Raw genomic sequence first — 23,947 nt, 5'->3', positions numbered from 1 at the left:
CTCAAATATTGTTCACAACTCTGTCTAAATCTGTGTTAGTGAGCACTTCTCCTTTGCCGAGATAATCCATCCACCTCACAGGTGTGGCATATCAAGATGCTGATTAGACAACATTATTATTGCACAGGTGTGCCTTAGGCTGGCCACAACAAAAGGCCTCTCTAAAATGTGCAGTTTTATCACACAGCACAATGTCACAGATGTCACAAGTTTTGAGGGAGCGTGCAATTGGCATGCTGACTGCAAGAATGTCCACCAGAGCTGTTGCCTGTGAATTGAATGTTCATTTCTCTACCATAAGCCGTCTCCAAAGGCGATGTTGTGTGGCGCACACAGAGCCAAGTAGACAGCACATGAATTCAGGCCAATTTGTCTTCTCTTCTTTTCTCTTCTCTTCTCTTCTCTTCTCTTCTCTTCTCTTCTCTTCTCTTCTCTTCTCTTCTCTTCTCTTCTCTTCTCTTCTCTTCTCTTCTCTTCTCTTCTCTTCTCTTCTCTTCTCTTCTCTTCTCTTCTTTGAACCATGGCTTGAACAGACACGTGTACGCAAAATTAAGTCAAAATGCCTGTTTTGGCAAGTATCCTCATAAACACAGTCGGTGCTGTAAACCATTGAGATAGAAAATGGATCTGTGCATTTGTCTTAAATCGATAGCAACCGAATATACCCGCAGCTGTTTGTTAATCCAATGTTAATCAAACAACAAAAGAGAAAGAGAAAATCACTTGTATGGCTTTAACACAGATAAATTGTATTAATTACATTAATTATATTTAATTTAAACAGTGAAGACTATTAGTCCTATTTTACATTTGATTATTCAAGGTCTGTACCTGAATACAAAAAATATAAAGCACTACTTATTTAATTTGTGATGACTACAGCTTATAGAATAAGTGTGCTGCATAAAGTGTGAGTACCAAGCAGCATCACGTGCTCCCTTGAGAACCAGACCAAAAAAGTTCTGTACACCCCTGCACATATGTATGCCATGTGAACAGACATGAACATATCCAGCACACAATGACACTTTCTCAAATTAAGTAGGGCCACATACACACTCACACACGCACGTACGCACGCACGCACGCACGCACGCACAGGCACAGTGATCAGACTGGAAACTGAACAAAAATAGAGTGCTGGCATTATGAAAGCACTGTCTCTTAGGATACTAAGTAGTCCATTTGAATTTCCTTTCCTCAATCTTTTCCCCTCTCTGTCCTCTCCATTATGAGCTCACTTCATTAAGATTGTTTCTAATCTCTCTGGATCGAAATGACTAGCTCTCACAGCAGCCGCAGTCGAGATAACTTTTATTCATCCATTTCCCCACAACATCATTAAAAATCCTGGATGTAAAATGTGGAATTCTCTTCAACTGTACAAAAGGAAGAGAGAAGAGAACTCACAGCAATGCAGACATTCTCATTTATTGTGTGTTACGTCTGTTGTGTTGAAGCGCTTGCTCTCTAATGATGGCTCCTATGTTTCTGTTTCTTTGTCTAGCATCGAAAGAGAGAGAAAGGCTGCTTCCAAATACTCAAAAGAATGGTTCATTCATATATTTTTCAAAGTGGAAAAAAATGGCTTGAATTGTTAAAGCTTTTGTTGTTGGTTGTTTAGTTTTTGCTCCTAAAAGAACATAATAAAGTCACATACAGTCAGACTAGCAGTCACTGATTAACATCTTTTAGCACTCAGAAACTAAAGAAGGGGAGTAATAAGAAGATGTTTGAAATGCATTTCTTTAACTGGCCCTCTTCCCCTCATTGTGCATCTGGATAAATTACAGTTGGCTGATGTGGGCATTGGCAGAGAGATCTCTCAAATGTGCATGCAGGGAAAACTGCGTAGTGCTTAAAATGTCTGTATGTACGTATTGGTGCATTCTGACATTACTAAATCACTTGCTTTTTTAATTATAAGGGTTTTTCTTCAGCTTAGCTTGCATGGCTGAGTAGGGTATGTTGATATTTATGGACTTCAATTTAAATGAGCTTACCAATCCAAACAAGGCATCTTATCTTAAAGTCCACCTGTAGTCAAAAAATTAATCACTATGATGTATAAAAGCTGTTTTATAGCATTCTGGGCCCGTATTCATAAAAAATCTTAATGCAAAGAGTAGCTCCTAGAGACAAAATTCGAAGAAAATTCTTAGAAATGGGGGTGTTTACTCTTAAAATTAAATACAAATCCTAGTAAAGAAAAAAGTAATTCAGAAAGCATTGTAACCCTTAAAAGAGGTCTTAAGGTCAAAATTAGGAGTACGGACGAGGACATTTAAGAGGCTTAAGAGTTTGCCAGAGGAGAAAATCACAGAAAGACGAAGAGGGAGAAGAAATGTTTTGCATACAATGGATGACAGTGAGTTACTAATACAGTAAGACGCTATAGATTAGATCGTGCAGGGATCATGTTTGTGACCGGTCTTATTGGAGACATGCTAACATCTCCGACACAGGGCAGAAATGCCATAGCGGCAGAAATTAAAGTAATCACTACAATAAGATATTTGGCAACTGCGAAAATGCAACAATGCAGCAGTGATGATTTGGTCTTTCTCGTCCTTCTTGGTTTTGATTCCATGTTTGCTACATTAAAACCAACATTTAAACCACCACTTAAATAGATATGCCAGCAATTTGTATTAATCAGTGTAATTGGAAAGGGTGGAATTTTTTTTATCATTCTAATAGCACTATTAGTGTGTGTGTGTGTGTGTGTGTGTGTGTGTGTGTGTGTGTGTGTGTGTGTGTGTGTGTGTGTGTGTGTGTGTGTGTGCGTGCGTGCGTGCGTGCGTGCGTGCGTGTGTGTGTGTGTGTGAGAGAGAGAGAGGGAGAGAGAGAGAGAGTGAGAGAGAGGGAGTGGTAAAAATTTCAAATTTAATTTCAAAGTGAAGGCTTAGAATAGACCTTATACTTAAAATCACTCTTTTCCTTCTTGGACAGCCAACCAATCACAGTCTTCAAAAGATTGTGTCATACATAGCAACGGGGCCAGCCCCGCCTCCTCAATAAGATGAAAGTTTTTGTCTTTCCCTTGCTCAGAGTTGCTCTCAGATCGGTCCCGAATCGCTCTTAAGCTAAGACTCCTACGTAGAAGTTTTTAAGCTAAAGTTTCTGAGAGGATTCTTAGAAGCATTAAGAATACGGGCCCTGATCCAAGAAGTTTTTAGCTGTATAAAGCTTGAGAAGGTAAGATTTTTGCTTTCAGGATCCCTTAAAACTTTTCAGTATTTCTAAAGAATTTTTGTGCAAAAAGTGGCTCCTAGCGGCCAAATTCGAAGAAAATTATCAGAGTCATGACGTTTTCTTAGAATTTCCCATAAAAGTGACACGAAAATCCCAGTTAATATAAAAGCTATTCCTCGAGATTCCTAACGCTTAAAAGGGCTCCTAAGGCGAGATCTGCTAAGAGCAGGGAAGAGGACTTTTAGTGGCTTAGGAGTTCCCCTAAGCAGCTGCACAAAATTGCCAACAGAGGAGGCAGGAGAGATGTCCTGCAAACACTGGATGACAGGGAATTATTCATAAATAGACCCGCCAGCAATCACAGACATTGATAAAAGCGGAGCCGTGTTACCCTCGTTAAGACCACACTGAGTTGTAACGTTGCAATTTCTACTTCATTAAGGACAGCCCCTTGAGATAGGCCATCTTGTTTTCAATGGGGTCCATATGGGAGTGAAAGTACAAAATATGCCAGCTAGCATATTAATATGAGCAAATAAGACACAAATCATTATTTGAACAGGGTGTAATGAGCATAAGTTTTCACAGATTTTAGATTCTAATGTTAGGCTATAACCCCTACAGCTTACTATTCATTTTCCAGATATTTTCTTGAATGTGAAATATTATTTACAATTACAGTCTGCATAAGATTAGAGTGTATAATTATGTTTATTGATTTGAGGACATCCTTTGCTCATTATCACCAAAAGTTAATTTTCATCAAACTTGTAGGATCAACCAATCACGGCTTTTGAAATGATGACTCATACCTAGCAACGGGGTCAACCACACCTCTTCACTAAGATAGGATTTTCCATCCATTCCTTGCTCAGAGTTCACTGAAAATGTTCTGGAATCACTTCTAAGCTAAAACTCCTGGCAAGGAATTTTTAGGTTAAGTTAGGAGCTCTCTTAGAGGATTCTCAGAATCTTTAGGGATACGGGCCCTGGGAACCTGTCCTAGACTACAAAAAACGTTTACTGTGTTCTCCTGACACTAATGCTAATACACAATAATTGACTGTTACTGGAAAGAGGAAAGACCAATACTAGAGAGAGGAATGTTTTTTTTTTATTTGTTTATTTTCCACAAAAAAAAATCCCTTTTTTTTTCTTTTTTTTTTTGGGCGGGAGGGTTCTGGAAGGGTTTTAATTGAGACAATCTGTAATTTCTTACTTTTAATTGAATGTATCATTATGTGTTGTCTTGTTAAATACCAAAAAAAAAAAAAAAAAAAGAATACGGGCCCTGATCTTTGATCACCAAAATGACATATTTAAAAGTTTTTTTCAAAAATGTTCTTTATTCCTTAAAATAGCTTGAATGTAACTCTACACCCTTGCCTCATTTAGTATACACAGTTCTATTAATATGCAAATTAGCCACGCCCCCACTCACACCAGCTCAGAGATCCACTCATTGACGTGATTGGTTACAAGGTTTGTGACGTCAGAAACACGGCGATTTCAAACCACGATCAGTGGTCTTTGGTCCACTGCAGTTTAAAGGAGAACATACTCAGCAATGGAGTTACCTAATGCATTTGCACATGGTTTGTCTTAATGCATATTAAAAACACCACATAAACATATATCAATGGGGTCTCCCAGTCCACCCGATTCAAACCTGAATGTAGTCTGTATAATCCCATAATGCCACATCAAAATTAACTATTGTGAACATGCATAAGTGACAACACCTCCTAAATTTACATATTGACATGGCAATATACTGATAACAACTGAATACCTGCCAATTAATGAGAGAGACATTAACTATAGTAACATACACTATAGAGACAGACATTGTCTACATATATACTACATATAGTCATTAAATGCATATTTCATCTTGCAATGTCTGTAACGTCTGGAAAAAAAATACAAAAGTTTTGAGCATCTGATTTGTTTTTCTCAGGCTATGAAAAGGAAGTGTTTCCTAGATTAATATGTCTCATCTAGATGGCGTCTATGTGTGTAAATGTGGGTATATTTGTTTTTGGAGGGACTGCATGTCAGGAGGTATGATAAAGTGTGTTGTTCCTGGCACAATCTTAACATTAAGGAAAATTCTTGGATTAAAATATGTTTCGTACTGCACAAAGATGGATTTATATGGTTGAAAAATAAATCATGTTTAAAAACTAATTATTTTACTGCTGACAACAAGAAAAAATGTCAGCTATATTGTCTCACATAAAAATGTGGCCTTACATGTTTTTTGCTGTGACCTTGCAATGTAGTCTTTATCAGGGGTTAGAAGCAGATATCAGCTTATCATCCCCAGGCCCTTTACTGTGTACTGTACTGTTTTTTATTGTGTAACAATAGCAGAAATACTATACTGCGTAACACCCAACTTTATGTTTGTCTGTCAAAGTCTGAGACGAATTCAAATGAGTAATATTTAGTCCTATTTAAGTCAAGAACAAAAGAACAAGAACAAGCTAATGATTTACTGCAAGTTGCAATATTTATATAATTCACTATACAATCAACTAATTCATTTTTATTTATTTATTTATTTACATTTTTGTTCTTTATTTTATAGCTATTTTATCTGCTAGTTCTTTTTTAATCTCTATGAATACACCTATACTCATTTGCCCCTAACATGAGGTTATAAACAGATATTGTTTTCAAAAGATGCCAAAGGTGATTATAATTTACAATGAAATGTCTGGAGCATCCGCAGATAGTGAGCATGTTGCATGTTTAATAAGGTTCTCTGAGGAAGACACAAATGAGGAGATGGTTTTTCCACACGTCTTTGAAGTGGTGCCCAAATCACAGACCCAGCTCATTATTTTCATATACAACCAGCTCAGCTGCTCTTGAGGATCAAACACGGTATGATTCAAATTCTTCAAAGGGGAAGTCAGGTTTGCAAAGTCCTTTTATATGGTTTAAAAGTCCTTACATTTATTGAACAAATTTCATTTATGTACTAAAATGTGTGCATTTATATGCACTATGACCGAAAGTAAGTGAACACAAAATTGCACAGCAAATTTCTGGAGTTGAAAAATCTGGAGTTAGGCAAAAAAGTGCGAAAGAGTTAGATTTGGGAGTTTATTTTTTCACTCTGACTACAGTTTGTGTTATGGGATACTACCTGTTTGTGTTGTATTACATGTAAGTGGACAGTTTTGGCTTTTACAGAAATTCTACAAATTTGAAAGGATTTAGTACAAACTAAAATCGACAGCATTTGTGTTAAAATGTTGATTACCCTTGTTTTCTTAAAAATAAATATATGACAGTATCAGTAAGGCATGTGCAATGAATGGGGCCATTTTTTTGGATTTCAAAAAAGGATTTCAAAGCAGAAATGTAAATCTCATAATTATATAAAAGCACTTTATTTATCTAATTCTTTTGTTAAAACTTGTTTTATTGAGCTGTAAAACTGTTTAAATTCTTTAGTCATTTTAGGGTTTAAAGACAGTGCTCTGTTGTCATAGTGGTGAAGTTTTATATAACTTTACACAGAGATATATACAGCAGAAAAAATATATTTTGAAGAATGTCTCAGTGTGTTCCCTGTCAGTCAGTCACATTCGACGTTACGTCGACGTAACGAGGGTTACATAGGCTAACCGAGACGTTTTTAGTGTTTCAAACCCTGTTGTAATTGTTACAGCATTCTCCCCTACAACACACGTCTCGGATTTTATTTGTTTGGCGAAATTTTCTGTTTTGTTTGGATTCGAACTAGTCCTATGTTTTTATCCCGATCGGAACCAAACTATCTTTCAATAATTTTTTGGGCAAAAATCGAACCTTTTATTGAAGTAAAAGAAAGACTTCTCACGGCCTTAGAGGCCTGTGAGAAATTCTAAAGAAATTTGTTTTTCATATGCCTAAATGATCATATATCACATGTTTTTTTGCACATGCCTACGACATTCATACAGTACCGCATAGAACTCCTCATTCTGAGCAACTTTGTTTACGCTGTCAATCAAACGCTGTTCGTTAAAAAATTTAAATTATTTCAAAAACCTACTTTTGCAAACTATTCCAAGGTTTGCAAGCTATTCCAACTGTTAAAAAGCTTTAAAATCATATTTTTCCAGAGTACATTGCCTGTTTTGGCTGTAAATTGTCTTTATGATCTAGGTGGTTATAGACTTGCTAAATAAAACAATACCTTTCTACACATGGGTTTAAAGGCTTTAAAGCACTCGAACCCCGATAATTGCTGCTTGCAGCTATATATGTTCCCCTCCAATGAAAGTGAAAGCCAATGGGGGGCAATGTTGTTTTGGACCCCACTGACTTTCATTGTGCGGCTGAAAAAAAAGGATTTTTTGGCAAGTCACGCAGGTTTGGAATTGGACCACACACATATTGTGTGCCATTCAGGTTTCCAAATACTTTTGGTCATGTTGTGTATATCCGAGTCCGATGACAATTTGATTATTGGCATTGTGTGATCAGTCCATGTGCTATTTGAAGATTTTGCAGTTGTGTCTGTTCGTGTGTATGATACATCAAGCAGTGCTGCTATGTGCTCATCTTCAGAGACCAATACAATTAGACAGAAGAGTGACAACAGCTGTTGAACAACAGAATAAGACACACACACACACACACACGCACGCACGCACATACACACACACAGTAATTAATGCAAGCACAAATGCATTTAAGGTAGATGCCTTAAGGTAGATGGTAGATTCAGGTAGATGCCTGAAATTAATTCTGCGTCCTTCAATCATTAACTTGTGTGTGCGTGCGTGTGTGTGTGTGTGTGTGTGTGTGTGTGTGTGTGTGTGTGTGTGTGTGTGTGTGTGTGTGTGTGTGTGTGTGTGTGTGTGTGTGTGTGTGTGTGTGTGTGTGTGTGTGTGTGTGTGTGTGTGTGTAAAACGTCAAACCTTTGTTTTCCCCTATAGCAATCATTCTACCATCATTACTGTAATAAAATCAATCAGAGAGCAGTTCAGAATAATGATGAAGGAACCAAGCCACTTTTATACACTGTCAATATTTGCATAATTGTACCAGGATGGAGAGAAGGATATAGAGAAAGAACACATATAGGTGGGTGTAGTGCTACTGGCAAATACAGGATGACGCAATTAGGTTTTGTATATTGTCTAGTTTTGATTGTGGATGTAAATTACAGGATGAATAAAGGTTTGAAATAACACATTAACATTAAGCATACAAAAGCAGCAATAAATCATAGCACAAACAAGCACCTATATACTTTCTCACCAATACCTTATATACCCACACCCATGTTTTCATAACGTAGCTTTAACCATCTGGCCATATAGATTAGATAGATAAAACAGCAATATTTTCAGGACTTCTTTGTTGCTAAGGGAACAGAACACTAGCACACTTGGTGTTAGTCACAGACATATAACACCCATCGTCATGGCGGTAATTAGTGCCCTATATAGATCTTTGTACACACATGTTGGTGACACTTGATTAGGATTAGTTCTGTCTGCCCTGTTTTTTTCTCACCCCCCACTCCTTTCGTCATCCCCTCACTTGTGCGTGTGTGTGTGTGTGTGTGTGTGTGTGTGTGTGTGTGTGTGTGTGTGTGTGTGTGTGTGTGTGTGTGCGTGTTTGTTTGTGTGTGTGTGTGTGTGTGTGTGTTTCTGATGCTTCCCTATCTCTTTTGTGATATATTACTCTTCATGACCTCATGATTTACATGAATCCTCGTTTCCATACCTGCAGAGTGAGTGCTTTAAAATACCCTGTTTATGAACACTTAAATTGATGCATTGCATCACATCTGATCCTGGGCGCATAAGTGGATCCTGATCAATTCTGTATCACTTTAATAAGACACAATGAGGAATTGTTGTTTTCTTGTAAATTATCAGGCTACAACATCGCATTTAATTTTATTTAAAACATTAACATTACATTTTACTTAATGAGTCTTTATAAAAATGTAGCGTCCTAATTTCTTGACAAAGAAAAACAAATTTTTTTCTCCATATTTTTGCTAGGCATATTTGAGTGGATATTTTCCATAATTTGGCTCTAATAATAGCCAATCCTATAACACACACATATTTATTTTGCTTACTTATGTAAGTGGGGACATATGTATTTATATTGTTTTATAACTAATTCCTGTAAAATTGCTATGGACTAACAGTCCCTAACTTTACCGCTAAAAAAAATAACGTTTCACTTTTAGTGTCACTGGCCTCACTGTTTTAATTGAGCTATCCAGCCGCTAAACACTTCCACAATAAACTCCACGAAGGTGCAATTTATGAAGTTTAATCATGAAAAGTGTGAAACTACAAATAAGAGAAAATACACAAGCATGAAATTCACAAAATAGATAAATAGTCAAATAAATGATCATTCTCAAACACACAAGGCAAAGAACCAACAACAATAGGCTACAGTTATATGTCAACAGCATATATTAATACTGAATTAAATGCTACATTACAAAACCAACACACTCAATTATAACACATAGCACAGCAATTTAGTACTCATAATGCTCACTGAACAAAATCAAACAGTCACTTACAGATATTGCATTTCAAAGGACTTGGATGTCTTTAACCACATACCTTTCACAACTAAAGCAGTGAAGAAATATGGCCTACTTCCTCTTTAAAACAGGAAACCATTGGAAAACTTATTTAAACCGAAGTTTAAAGTCCAGCACATTTCGAATATTAAAAGATAACTTTATATGCTTTATTTGTGTACTGTTTTTGTTTGTTTGTTTTTTCTAATTGAGGGAGGTTTTGAAGGTTTTGAATTTAGTTCACTTCTGGGAAGACATTTGTAGTTAAATAATTACCTTGTACAAATATTGTAAATAATGTACATGAGAGATTGCACAGGGGTTACCATCTTTATCAGCTGAACCCCCTTTTAAAATATGTAAATTAATTCAAATATAAATTATTTAATTTGAGTACCTCCTATGATTTTTTTTTAATTAATACATTTGTAATAATAAATACAAATGTTTGGTTCATTTCTGTATATAAAATCTGAGTAAATTTTTATTTTATTTTACACATTAAAAAAATAATATAATATTTGTTTAATATAATATAATATAATATAATATAATATAATATATATGAATTACAATAATAATATGTGTAAATATGTTTTTCATTTATTCGGTATTGCCATTTCTATCACAAGCTCTTGAATTCAATTCACTTCAATTCAATTCATATTTATTTGTATGATGCTTTTCACAAAACAAAAAATCTTTCTCAAAAAAGCAGCTTTACAGAAACATGCATGTTTCTACAATTTAGAGTAGTCTGTTATCAGAGGGGACTGTGTCAAAGTAATGTCCATTTGTCAAAAATGTACAGTAAGATAATAAGACATAAACAAATCATGCACTTAGCTAGGCTATATATCATTAATTGAGCAGAAAAATCTCACTAAAGCAATTAATACTATTTGTGATCATAATGATTACAATAGCCTATAATAGAAAATTTAGCACTGGTGCGTGTTGGGTTTGATTAATCTGAAGTTCTCGCAGGAGATGGTGTACAGGTGTTGGGGCATCTGAAGCCTTTGTAAGAGGTTGGATCCAAACTGGAGCAGACGTAGGCTTGTCTCTTATGAGACGGGCCACCCAAGGTCAGAAAAGCAATTTGAAAATAATTAGCGGCGTAGCATGCTGTTGTTCATAACATTTCAAGCAAAAGATAATTTTGTGCATTTCATCTGATATAAATGGAGTACAAGGTTATAAGGTGCATTAGGCCATGTGAATGCTTGGCTAAAGAGATGTCTCATTCTCATTTAAATTGAGATAGTGTGTCTGATCCCCAAACATCATCAGGAAGCCTATTCCAGAGTTTATAGGAGCCAAATGTAAACATGTTCTCCCTCCAGTTTAGTGGACGTATCCTAGGTAGGCTACTACCAAAAGTCCAGAATTCTGTGACCTGTGTAAACTGAGCGTGATGATGGATTGTAGGGTGATAAAACCTTCTGCAGTTCCCCCATGGACCTCTAGTGTCTTGCGAGCGGCTGTTGGGGACTGGGGACACTCACTAGTGTCTCTCAATGTAGCCTACAGTTATCTAGCTCGACCTGCCGGTCGTTTTTGGTATTGGTCAAATAGAAGCTTGTGCAAATCTGTCAGCTGGCACATTTTCACTTCTATAAAACGCTTACATTCTTGGTAAAATATCATAACAGTAAATTCGATATGAACGATATAAACAATTAGGCCTATAGCCTACCAAATGGTTTCAGTAAAAGTTTAAGCATGTTGCTTAAAATGTTCACATCTGTCTAACATTTATTTCAATATCAATGCTCAGCACAAGCCTATAGGCTACTATTAATAAGGAGCATAAATAATTAGCCTAAATGAATAATAGGCTAATAGATTTAAAAAAGCCTTTTTTTTGCTTGCTGTGCCACATATTTCATTGTGCTCCCATGTTTTTAGGTAAATGTAATGTACATCTGATTGTTATTATTGCTCCAAATAGTTTTAGTATTGGATCAGTTGTGTTTTTCTCTAAGTCAGAAAAATGAGACGGTTTCGGGTTTTGTAACGCTTGTTGTTTTCCACTGGTCGCCGCAGTGCACCATTACCACAGATCTACCTCAAAGTTTGTCTGAACTTGTTTGTCCACTGGGTGCGCTAGAGGTCGGCCATTAATGTCTTGCTTCAACTCTAGTGAATCACTGCGTTGTCACCGGTCCAGTTTCACCCCGCCTGCCAGTCCGTCCGGTGTCCGTCACACAGTCGTTATGGACGCACGTCAATTTGTTAAACTTCTCCAACTTGGATTATCGGACGTTTAGTATCGGCTTCCACTTTAACACGACTGAGACTTGCCAGACGCGGAGTGATGAACAGCAACCCCGAAACATCAGAGTTTACGCCTGCATATCTGTGAACCTCTATCCGGACACAAGACAATGCTCAGACATTTGTGGACGTATTTAGTTGCTGTATAGTTGTTTCAAGTTACTCGGCAAAAACGGGATTCTGTTACCCTATCGTCTTTACGCTCTCCGTGGAAAGAGATTATTGAACGCCGTAAACTTTTAAAGGTGTAAACATTTGCCCCCCTGTACGCCGCCGCTGCGAGGACTTACTGTTACCCCTGGTTTGAATACAACTCCAGCCCGGGGCTCGGAAACTGGCCCACCTCGAGATATTTTTGTCTTTTAGAGAACGTATGGGGTTTTATAAATGACGGCTCTGCTTAAAATGAGTTGGAAGCGTTAGGGGAAATGTACGAGGTTTGACGAAGGAGATCTTTTGTTACATGTGAATGCACGCGGACAGAATGGCGTCATATGTGGACAATAGTTTTCGGCACGCGATCATGAAGAATCCTGCCGACAGGACGCAACAGGTAAGAGACACCAACTGTACCAATGCTGCCTACACATAGCCTGTATTTGATTATTTACTTAGTTTGCTGCTACACAACAGACATAATGTCCATCATTGTTTTGGGAAACTCTTGAATTTCTAAATAAAGCATTGTATACAACTCAAACTGACTTAGGTCTCAAGACAAGGGGATAATACCCTTAACTCAAGCTGGCTTACAACGTTTAAAGGGTTATACTGCTTAAACTGAATTAAAAGTATCCGTAAATTGGTTTATACAACTTGAGAAAGATAGCTTGTGTTGTATAAACCGATATATTAATTGGGACATTTAAAGTCAGCTTGAGTTGTAAACCGTTTTTCTAGGATAGAGTTTACACAACTCAAGCTGACTTTAAACGTAACGTTACGGTTTATACAACTGGAAAAAAGTTTTTACAACTCAAGCTGAATTACAGCATTTTAATAGTCTGTTTCGTGCAGCAAAAAAATTAAAATCCCAGCTGATTTAAGAAAGAGTTTCCCCTGATTTTACAGACAAGGCTTAAGTCTAGTCCCAGAGTAAAATGCATGTTTAAGCTATCTTAACTGAAAGCAACTTGCATGGATACATTTCAAAATATGTCAGTGCCATTGTTTTGACTCAAGATGCACACCAGTAATGTTTTTTTTTTCTTCTAAGACACTAAAATCTACTTATATGCCCCAATTGAACCAATGCCTAATCCTGACTTAGTCTAAGGACTGTCTGTGAAACCAGGCTCAAGCTGACTTAATGGCCTGGTTTCACAGACAAGGTTTAGATTAAGCCAGGATTAGTCATCAGTTTAATTAGGACTTCTAAGTAGTGTTTATAAACGTGCCTTTGAAAAAGCATTACTGGTGTGCTGCGTACAGTGTACAACTTGAGACAAAATAATGGCACTGACATTTTAAGATATGTCAGTGCAACTTGCTTAAAACGGCTCAAACATGCATTTTAGTCTTGGACTAGCTTAAGCCTTGTTTGTGAAACCGGGGGGAAATGTCTCAAGACAACTATTCATACATCTCAAGCTGAATTACAATGTCTCAAGAAAACGGGTTAAACCACTGACTTAAAATGTCTTATTCAGTTTAAACAGCTTGGAAATAATTTATGTAAAGATTTATACAACAAAAGCTGACTTTAATCGCTTAAACGTCGAGGAAACGGTTTATACAACTCAAGAGTCAAGGTGACTTAATTGTTGCATTTATACATGATTGTAAATCAGCTTGAGTTGTATAAGCAGTTGTAGACATTTTTATACACAGTTGACTTAAAATGTCTAAAATAAAACAGTGTCTCCATCACATAGTGGACTCAGACATTGGATACATTGTTTAATTTAGACCTGCTAGTTTAAAGGCGCCAAGAGCTCCAGTTCTACCTATTTTTTGGGGGAATTGCAGTGGCCCTTTAGTATGTAACCAAAACAAGGTCAAGCGGCTAACTGTTTTGTTCCACGTCTATGCTCAGTTTTGTCGTAATCAGAGCCCACAGTTTTTTTTAAAAGCATTACTTAATATAGTCACACTCAGGCTTGTTGCTGTGGTATTTTAGAAGCGTATTACTCATCTGTCGGAAGGAAGTATTTCCTCACCATGCTCTGAAGTCCAGACTAGATCATCATCATCCTCATTTAAACCAGCTGCAATAAACAACGTCACAGCACCATTTAGCCCTGAACCACAAGCTCATTAGACTTTCAGCTCTGTAAACTACCAGCATTGTTTGAATGTCTGAGCACACTGAACCTCCTATCTGTGGCCACGTAAAACTACATTTGTGTTCTGTGTGTGGGACGTTTGGCTTGTGAGTTTTGAGCCCAGGAATTGAATGAATCAAAAGAATGTGAGGAATGTAGTTTATAGTGTTGGCTCTTCAGTTCCCGGCCCCTGTGTGCTGCTTTAAGACATGGACATGAAGCAGTTCCTTAAGGATTTCATATTTTGCTTATAATTGGATTGATATGTTTTTAAGCTCCATTATGAATCCTCTGTAACCAAGGAAGGATTACGGATCAGCCCCTGGGACCCCTGACTCCCAGAGGTCTCAAGCTGAGAGAAACCCAAAAGCCACTGTTTGAATGTGTGCCAGTGACAGTTGGCCCAGTGTGAAATAAATTAAGAGATAAGCAGTAACACCTTCTTAACACATTATTGCAGCTTTGATGTTGTATACTAACTTTTGCATAATTAAATAATTACATTGTGCCTCTGACTGCAACCTATTAGGCTAGTTAAAAATGTGGACAAGCAACCAAAAAGTTGTTTGAATATGGCAGGAATTGATCCATGAGCCATTACCACTGTGTGCTTTAGCAAGTAACTCCCAGTATCCAGTGGGCTTTTTCATTAAATAGTGTTTTGTAAGTCACCTTGGATTAGTGTCAGCTCAATGATAAATTAGGCTGGTCCACAAGCTGGTAGGTTTTTCAGATGGTTATTAATGTTAATCTGATTACCACGTTAAAGTAGTGTTTTGGTCAAGGACCAGAATGGGTTAGTGTAGCTATGCCTATAACTAGGGGTGTAACTTTAGACATCGTTATGATATCGCAATATAAAATTGCACAGATAAAGTAATGTTTGGATAAATGATAAGATTTGCGATATAGTTAGTTTGATCCGAATCCACTGTGAGACACCAATGTGTCCCTGAGCAAGACACTTAACCCCTACTTGCTCCAGAGGCGTGCGACCTCTGATATATAGCAATTGTAAGTCGCTTTGGATAAAAGCGTCAGCTAAATGAATAAATGTAAATGTAAATGTAGTTTGATCCATGGCTCAGCTTACTGTATTTATAGGTATAATTTAACCAAAAATTTAAATTCTGTCATCATGTACTCACCGTCGTGTTGTTTCAAACCTATACAATTTTACTTCCAAACACATGAAGATATTTTTTATGAAACCTGAGAGTTTTCGGTCCCCTCATTTAAAGTCTATTCCTCTAAAACTTAAAAGATCCAAAAACGTCATAAAAGCATCATGTAAATAATCAATCGAGTTGTCTAATCCAAGTCTTCTGGAAAAAAACCATGGCTTTTTTTGATGAACAGATTTTCAACGACGTACTGTAGTAAACGCGGACGTTCAAATGTTTGCGTGTTGTGCAAAAACAATATGACTTTTTTCTGTTGTCTACATGAACATATCAGTTTCTCGTGTCACTAGCTGTATGCTACTTTGCTGCATAACGACGAATGCATAAAAGCAACAATAAACTTATGCAAATGGATGGCAACAATCAGGACATTAAACATTTGGGTCAGACTTGAATTATTTATTTATTTTTCAAAACACTCTCAAATTCTTCCGTGCACTGTAAACAAATATTTTCATGATTTGTTATCACAACTTTTTATCTTTTGTCAAATCAACTTTGATAATTAACTAATGTGTGAAGATAACATACTAGTTTGAGTTTCAGTTTATTAAACCATTCTTCTTCATTGTTTTAACTCAAATTTTTATTTACAACGAACTCAAATTTTTATGGCAACAAGGACAAGGTAACTTGCTTTTTTAAGTTAAACCCAAAATTTTTTTTACAGTGTGTGCTCAAACGCTGGGTCCTGATAATAATAGAATAATTATAATACTATTATTTTAATGATAATAAAGTAATAATAATAAAAAACTATTCTTTATTTTGGCAGTTCAATTAATAAAATTAAGTGTTTTGGCTTATAATTTTACTTCAAAGGATGATGGTTTCCCAACAGCTCATTTCTGAGGCCCTGTTTAAACCTGGTATTAAGATGCGTTTTGGTCGATCGGATCGCAAGTGGACTGTGCTAAGTGTAAACAGGGTCTAAAATATTTTGAGCTTGTCGACTTTCGACCATTTCCCGAGAAGTAGTCGGAAACGCATTCGACCGGATTGCTTTCTTAGTGTAACGCTCATGTGGTCGAATGTGTTCAAACAGCCACAAAAGACTCTCTGCCTACTGATCTAATGTGTGAACATCATGGGAAGTGCACTAAGCAGACAGGATTTAAACTTTGTTGGCTGGAGGCCACATTTGGCTCACATTCCTGATTTCTAAAATGCACTCACAGCGATTGGCATGGTCTTGTGGCTATCAGAGCAGAAACGAAAGCTGCTGCTTTCTGTATGTTTTTATCTGTCATCTCCAGCCGCTTTCATATAAATTGTGCAAGATTATTTTGTCCATTAGATCGACAGATCAGAAAAAGCCCATATATTTTACCCACACATAGACCCTCCCCTCAAGACACGACAAAAGTGTTTGAAAGTGGATTAAAGTGACAGATTAAAACACCAGGTGTAAACAAGTATGTGTCTCTCTCATCTACTTGTGATCTGATTGAAAAAAACGCATCTTGATACCATGTGTGAACGGCCTAATTGGTCAAACAACACTCGCTGGTCTCTCTACATGTAACTCTCAAATGACTCATTTGTGATCTTATCACTTTTCATACAGTTAAAGTTATGATGAAATGGAAGTAGCAACAAATCTTGTGATGTACATTCGGGTGTAATCTATCAAATACATCAAATATGAGGTAGTATTGTTCTTATAAAGTTTTAGTATACCCTCAGAGTAGTAGTGTAGTGTAGCACAACAGTAGTGGGAAGAAGGACAGCAACTTAGATTATACAATTATTACATAAGCTGGCAAAAGTTTTTTATGTAGCCTAGTAGTTCTCCATTGAGAACAAGCTTGCCACATTGGCTTATTTTATTATTTTTTAGCAATTTCCCGGTTTCATTTTGTTTGTTTGTTTACTATAAGCATTTACACAGATGCCATGTTGTAGTTGGTGTATGATCATGTCCTCAAGTGTGGCACAGATGAAAGTTTTAGTCAATACTTAATACTAATTCATAATACATGAAAGTATTAAATACAGCTTTGTATTATTTTGTACAAGTTTAAAAAATAACTGACTATAACAAGATCCTAGTTCGCATTATAATCAATTGTCTTGCTTTTACATCTTCTCAATCTCGTTTTTTTTTTCCTCTTCTTGCACTCTTTTTCACATGCTCATATATTCAGTCACAAATATGGTTGCAGTTGCCCACAATGAGACCGGAAACCCACACCGAACCGTACTTCTGTTTCTGCTCAACATTCTCATGTCTGTGGTGTGTGTGTGTGTGGGGGCACATGTGTAAAGTGTGTTTGTGTGCCGTTTGCTCTTATCCATTTGTAAACATTTCAGGATATTGAAGCTTTGGTCTCACCAGAGACCATTTTCGCCTCTGTTGTGCAACTAATTGTCTGTGTTCCCTGGCCAGTTATTAATTTTATAAGCTTGTTACGTCCATGAGCACACACATACTAGAGAAAGTGTACACACAACAGGTTCTTTAGAGGTTTAAGGTGTTACTTCCCCCTGTATTGACCCTTGCCTTTGTATGCTTGCTGCTGAGAGAGCAACAGGAAAAGAACAGAAGAATGAGATGTACTGAGATAGGAGAGGAGTAGAAGAATGAGAGGAAGAGGGAACGAGAGAGCAACTGAAAAGAGAAAACAACTTATTTGAGGTTGACGTTCTAGACGTGCTAGACACTAAACTAACTTTAAAGACACTAAGTCTTTAAAGGGTTCCTATTATGCCCTTTTATGAATTCTTGATTTTGTTTTTGGGGGGTATACCATAATATGTTTTCATGCTTGATTGTTCAAAAATGTATTATTTTTCATATATTTTACATTACATCCCCAGTCCCATTATTACTCCCCAGTCTGGGTCAAACACATCGTTTGAAATACAAAACTTCTGAATTACAAAATGTGCTGGGATTGGTTAGCTGGCCCAGTGTGTTGTGATTGGCATCACAAAATCATGGATAATTTTCCTAAGAACAAAGCTAGTGCTTACAAAAGCTGAAGTAAACGCTACATCAATCCTGTAATGTTTGTTAACAGGCTAGCTGAGACAAAGCTTTGCCCTTCGTGTACATCCTAGCAACTACATAAAACTACCTACATAACACAACTACAAATAATAAGACATACAGTTGATTAAAGGGCCACAATGGCAAGAAGCCTTTGGCTTTTTTGTGTATCATATCCTCGACAGTTTTTGAAATTATGTAGCTTATGATCCCTCTTTGTACTAATTTTCTGTTTCAATATTGTCTAATAAATCAATTAATCAATCAAGTTGTGATCCATAAACAACAGATAGTCCCAACAAAATTGGAACAGCTAGCCTACGTCTTTCAGGAGAAGTCTGCAGTTATCCGTAAAATATGCACCGCACAGACAAACATTGAGGTTATAATGTTCAGGGACATTTTTTTAAATAAATTGAAACACCTCTTAAGTTCGTCAGCCTTAGGATAAACTTTTCCATGGTGGAAAAACAGCGATAACACACTTCATCTTCTCTAGCACAGCTCAACCAGGCCTCGCCAACCTTTTTCTGTATTCCGTGGGTGGAGATTATTTAAATGTATTCAAATACATTTATTAAATATGTGTCTGTGGAGGAAGAATAAAAAATAAATAAATGTATTTAAAAAATATTTCACATTCATCAACTGTCACAGTGCAACCCAGTTCACTTACAATTTAAAATATTAAGTGTAAAATAAACTCTATTGTTTTTAAACATCCACTGAATTATTTATTTATATAATAAATATTATTATATTTAATTATTTGATGCTCTAGTAGTTGATTCGGTTCATATGTTCGAGAAAATCTTGTTGTACATGACAAACGTCAATGTTGAACAAATAAGAGCCTTCCAAGGTACCATTGTGCCATAATTATGACTACCGGTACATTTCTTACATTTTCCGAAAATTGTGTCACGCACAAATGCTACCCACACAGATCTCAATATGATTTTCCTCTGAACCATAAAAGTGCCATGTTTCATCTGCATGATGATTAAATGTGAGACATCTGTTTGTCTTGGTTTGCTAAATCGTTTGAGCTTGCTGATGTTTTGGAAACACATCAAATCTAAAAAAAGAAAAAAAAAATCTGTCTGCACGGATCACTTTTGTTCCATTATGGTAATTTTAGGCTTTGTCATGAGGCTCGTGAATGTTGAGAACAGACAACAAGGTTTTGAAGAATTTGAGCTCTCCAAAGATCCAATGTCTGCTCTGAATACTATACTGAATTTTGTTTCACCTACAGTTGTTAAAACGCTGATTAGTTTGTATCACAAAATGTACAATTTTGTAGTGAAAATGTTTGATGTTGTGAGCTGAATGGGGAAAGAACAATGTTTACAGTCGAATTTTACTTTGGCATTGTGTGAAAAAAATGGACTTTGGAACGGATTTGCATACTTCCGAAATGCATTAGCCTTGCAGTATCATAACAATGGTTTCATTTCCTCCCTCCTGCCTGTTTTTGTGTTGTAGCGAATCAGCCATTAGTGAGTGAGACCTTCTGAAATGCCTTTTTGAGAAACGCAGAATCACATATTGCTTGAGTTTTAAATAGAAAAATAAAAACACTTCTTTTATCTTTTGCACACATCACAAGACTGAATTAAAACCTCTTGATTGTCCACTAAATATAAATGATGTAAATGGCTATTGTTATTGCTACTGAAAATAATGCCTATCTAACTAGTAGTTTTACTTAAGCCATAATCATCAAAATTATAACAAATAAAGGCTTTATATATCACTTTACATGTAATGAGTCTATATAATATATTAGTTTCACCTTTTAAGTTGAATTACTGAAATAAATGAACTTTTGCACGATATTCAAATTTTTCGAGTTTCACCTAGGGTACATTTATGACGACTAGTACAAGTCATGACGACTTTAAAGGAACAGCAGGACAGCAAAGGGACAGCATTATAAACCGTTGCTGTCTGTTTCCTTAATGTTAATTTAAAAAAATCACTCACTGCTTTTGACTGATTCATATTAAAAATACAAAAGTGATTCAGTCTATATTTAATTCACACTTGATTATTCCATATTTGTGTATTATTTCTTACTACATGTTAAATAAACCTTGGCTACTGAAAAACCTTATATCAGGGATTGGGAATGACGATTTTCTTCTCTTTGACTTGCTGGATGAAAAAAACGCTTTTTTTTGTCCGCAAATGTTTAATACGATATTAGAATTTTGCGTGCAAGTTAAATTCGCAGCTTTGGATGGAAACATATTAGCAAATGTTGCGTACTGAGCAATATGCCCTGTATTGGCTCAGAGCCTATGAATATCCAGTTCTGAAGGACACCTCACAGAAACTTAATAGAAAAAAAGCATTGCTAGATGGGTTGGAAGTTGAACTGTTTGTATTTGAGACTGGGGCCAAATTCTCAGCTGTGATCCATTTATTATTTTTCCAGAACTTTGGTGACATCATTAAGGTCAGAGGTGAAGCTGAATTGGATTATTTTTAGTCAAGGATGTTTCCGTTTTTACCCAAGTTAGGCCCATTGAGCATGTGAGGGGGAGTGAGAGTCATTTCTCTGATCCTCCTAACATGTTTTTCTGTTCCTCTCTCCCTTTTATTGAAGTGATGTGTCAGTGCTGATAAGTGCTTTAGTACACATTACTGTATTAATAATAATGTCTTATCAGCTTTTCCTCTCCTCCTTGCACGTTATTCTCAATCCTTTGCATTAATCAGCACTGATAAACCAACTCCTTACTTGTCAAAATGTGGGCACAGACACATTACACGTTTGAGCAGAATCATGACTGCTTAGTCTACTGTAGTCTTTTTAATAATGCATGTTTAGTCAAATTAAAAAGTGGGCTGATAGCAGGAATGTGAAGGCGGTTGTTTTTATTACTTGAGTATGACAGGCCCTCACTTTAAGTGTGGGATCTAGATGTTTCAGAGAAATGGCTACTCAAAACATTACCTACTTTGTGGTCTAATAATGTCTGCCTGATTGTTTTTTGTGGGAGTGAATCGCCTCTCTGATAGCCTTAAGGAGTTTGTGGATGTTATGGAAAGACATGCACCAGAGCAGTATTACTTCATATTTGGTATTGCCTGCTGGTGGATGTTTACACAGTCACAGAATCAAAGTTACACCAGGGTCATTAAAAGGATAGTTCACTTTATAATGAAAATTCTGTCATCATTTACTCACCCTCAAGTTGTTTCAAACCTGTGTGAATTTCTTTCTTCTGCTGAACACAAAGGAAGATATTTTGAAAAATGTCAGTAACAAACCAGTTACCAGGTCCCATTGACTTCCATAGTATTTTTTTTACCTACTATGGAAGTCAATGGGACCTGGTAACTGTTTGGTTACTGACATTTTTCAAAATATCTTTGTGTTCAGCAGAAGAAAGAAATTCATACAGGTTTGAAATAACTTGAGGGCGAGTATATGATGACAGAATTTTCATTTTAAAGTGAACTATCCCTTTAAGAGTAAATTGTTGCATTCGGGCTGGTTGGAATGCTCAACAAATCGAATGTCTGCTCTTATTGGAGAATCGATTTACGACTGACTTTGCAATTTGCTTTGCAAGTCAAGCTGATATAGGAGAGACTGTTTAACATAAAAATGTAGGCTAGGCCTACATATTTACTTTGAATAATACAAACATGCCGTAAAGAAAAGAACGAATATTGTCTGTTCTGTTTTGAATTTGAATGAACAACCATCCTTGTAACACAGATCCACATCTTAACCGATCTAGTTCCTCCATAGTGTGCTTTTCATGGGCTGACAGGAATGTGAGTAATTCAGGGTCAGAGGTCAGAATCTGAATTTATGTAGTCCTTCTAAACAGATGCTGGTCTTATTCAACATGTATGTGACGTCTACAGGATGCATATGGATATTTGATGCAATACAATGGCCTATTCACCATCTGAAATGTTGCTCAGACATTGTTTTACTCAATTTAGCAGCACTCATTTCTCGTTTGTGGCATTGCTGTTAAATCCTCCCCCCTCCTCTTGTTCACCCAGCTGGCTATAATGGTTTTTCCCACCTGCTAAGTGCTGACCCTGCCATCGAGACACCGGTGTGGAGGGAATTTCACGCTTTACACATAATGGCGTTGTGAAACTTAGAAACCGCACAAACACAGATGCTGGGCAACCGTTGGCTTTTTAGTTTTCATTTGTACATTTTCAGTTTGCATTTTCACAGTGTCTTTCTTAGGAAAACAACTTGCAAAACAGTAAATGCTGGGTCGGTTCCCTTAATAGGGAAAGCACTGAATCGTGTTCTAAACAAGTAATATACACAGACACTTTTTTTTGCTTGTGTTGTGTCATCAAAGCTCTCTCCTGGCTAAATAAATGGCCATTTGTTTTGGGCTATAAGTCATCACTTGTTTAGACTTGGTTATCTCAATGTTAAGGATCAGAGCATTTCATGCGTAGTCGATAATGTATTGCTATACATTGTTACATTGTTGTCTGATCATCATTATAAATTATTACTTGTATAGATGTTGTAAAATGGGCACTTTACAAAAAAGTGCTGTGGCTGTAATGTTACAATCATTTCAGATGGTTGGATATGCCAATCATTTGGGACCATGGTTTATAAATCATACTCCAAAGTATCTCCAGCACTTCAAAGATTCATGGTCAACCATGGGCAATGTGTAGGGATGGGCAACGATTAATCGCGATTAATCACTTCCAAAATAAAAGTTCGTGTTTAAATATTATTTAAACACAAATGTTTATTTTGGATGTGATTAATCGCGATTAATCGTTGCCCATCCCTATGTGTATAATTATTTAGTATATAAATACACACACATGCATGTATATATTTAAGAACAATTTGTTATTTATATATTAAATATTTATATTTGTATATAATATAAATTATGTATAAATATATACATGCAAATAGTTCTTAAATATATGTATGCATATGTTTGTATTTATATATACAAAATAGGGGTGTAACGGTACATGTATTCGTACCGGACCGTTTCGGTACAGGACTTTCGGTACGGTGCACATGTGTACAGAATGCAATCTTTCACGTAAATTAGGCTAGTTTAGTGTGCGGAACATACGTCAATTCCGAGTTTCCACACGAACATATTAAGTGTCGGAAGTCTCCGCGTTGTGTTGCCATAGATATCAAAGAGCTTTGTAGATAATGCGCGTTGCACTTGCGCTTGAGCCATAGACAGTATATAAACTGGACACAGTGACCCCATAGGTTTCAACGGAGAGAAATTAAGTCAATTAGAAGCACTCACTTCCTGATCGCAAGGCGAACTGCGCAGGCTCAAACTGAGCTTGATGACGTAGATGTGACGTGAGCAACCTGTAGGTCTTCTAGTAGCTGTGCCGAGAGAAATCTGAATCATTCCCTTCCGAATCTCGCAGAGACGGAGAGCGTGAGCATTAGCTGTCCATGAGCTAGCAACGG

At 36.6% G+C, this 23,947-nt stretch overlaps 1 protein-coding gene across 3 annotated transcripts in view; it reads left to right on the top strand.

The window, feature by feature from the left end:
• The first annotated feature begins 11,871 nt into the window (after positions 1–11,871).
• The window catches only part of rapgef2a (Rap guanine nucleotide exchange factor 2a), a 45,402-nt gene continuing 33,326 nt past the window's right edge, over positions 11,872–23,947 (top strand). For all 3 annotated transcript variants that reach the window (XM_079616809.1, XM_079616810.1, XM_079616808.1), the window contains exon 1: positions 11,872–12,593. In XM_079616809.1, the coding sequence (XP_079472935.1) occupies positions 12,510–12,593 (84 nt within the window). In that variant the 5' untranslated portion in view covers positions 11,872–12,509. The remainder of the gene's footprint in view (positions 12,594–23,947) is intronic.

This window comes from Phoxinus phoxinus (genome assembly GCF_949152265.1).
Source record: "Phoxinus phoxinus genome assembly, chromosome: 6".
NCBI lineage: Eukaryota > Metazoa > Chordata > Actinopteri > Cypriniformes > Leuciscidae > Phoxinus > Phoxinus phoxinus.
Note: the sequence above shows the minus strand (reverse complement) of the source record. Positions and strands in the feature narration are given on the sequence as shown.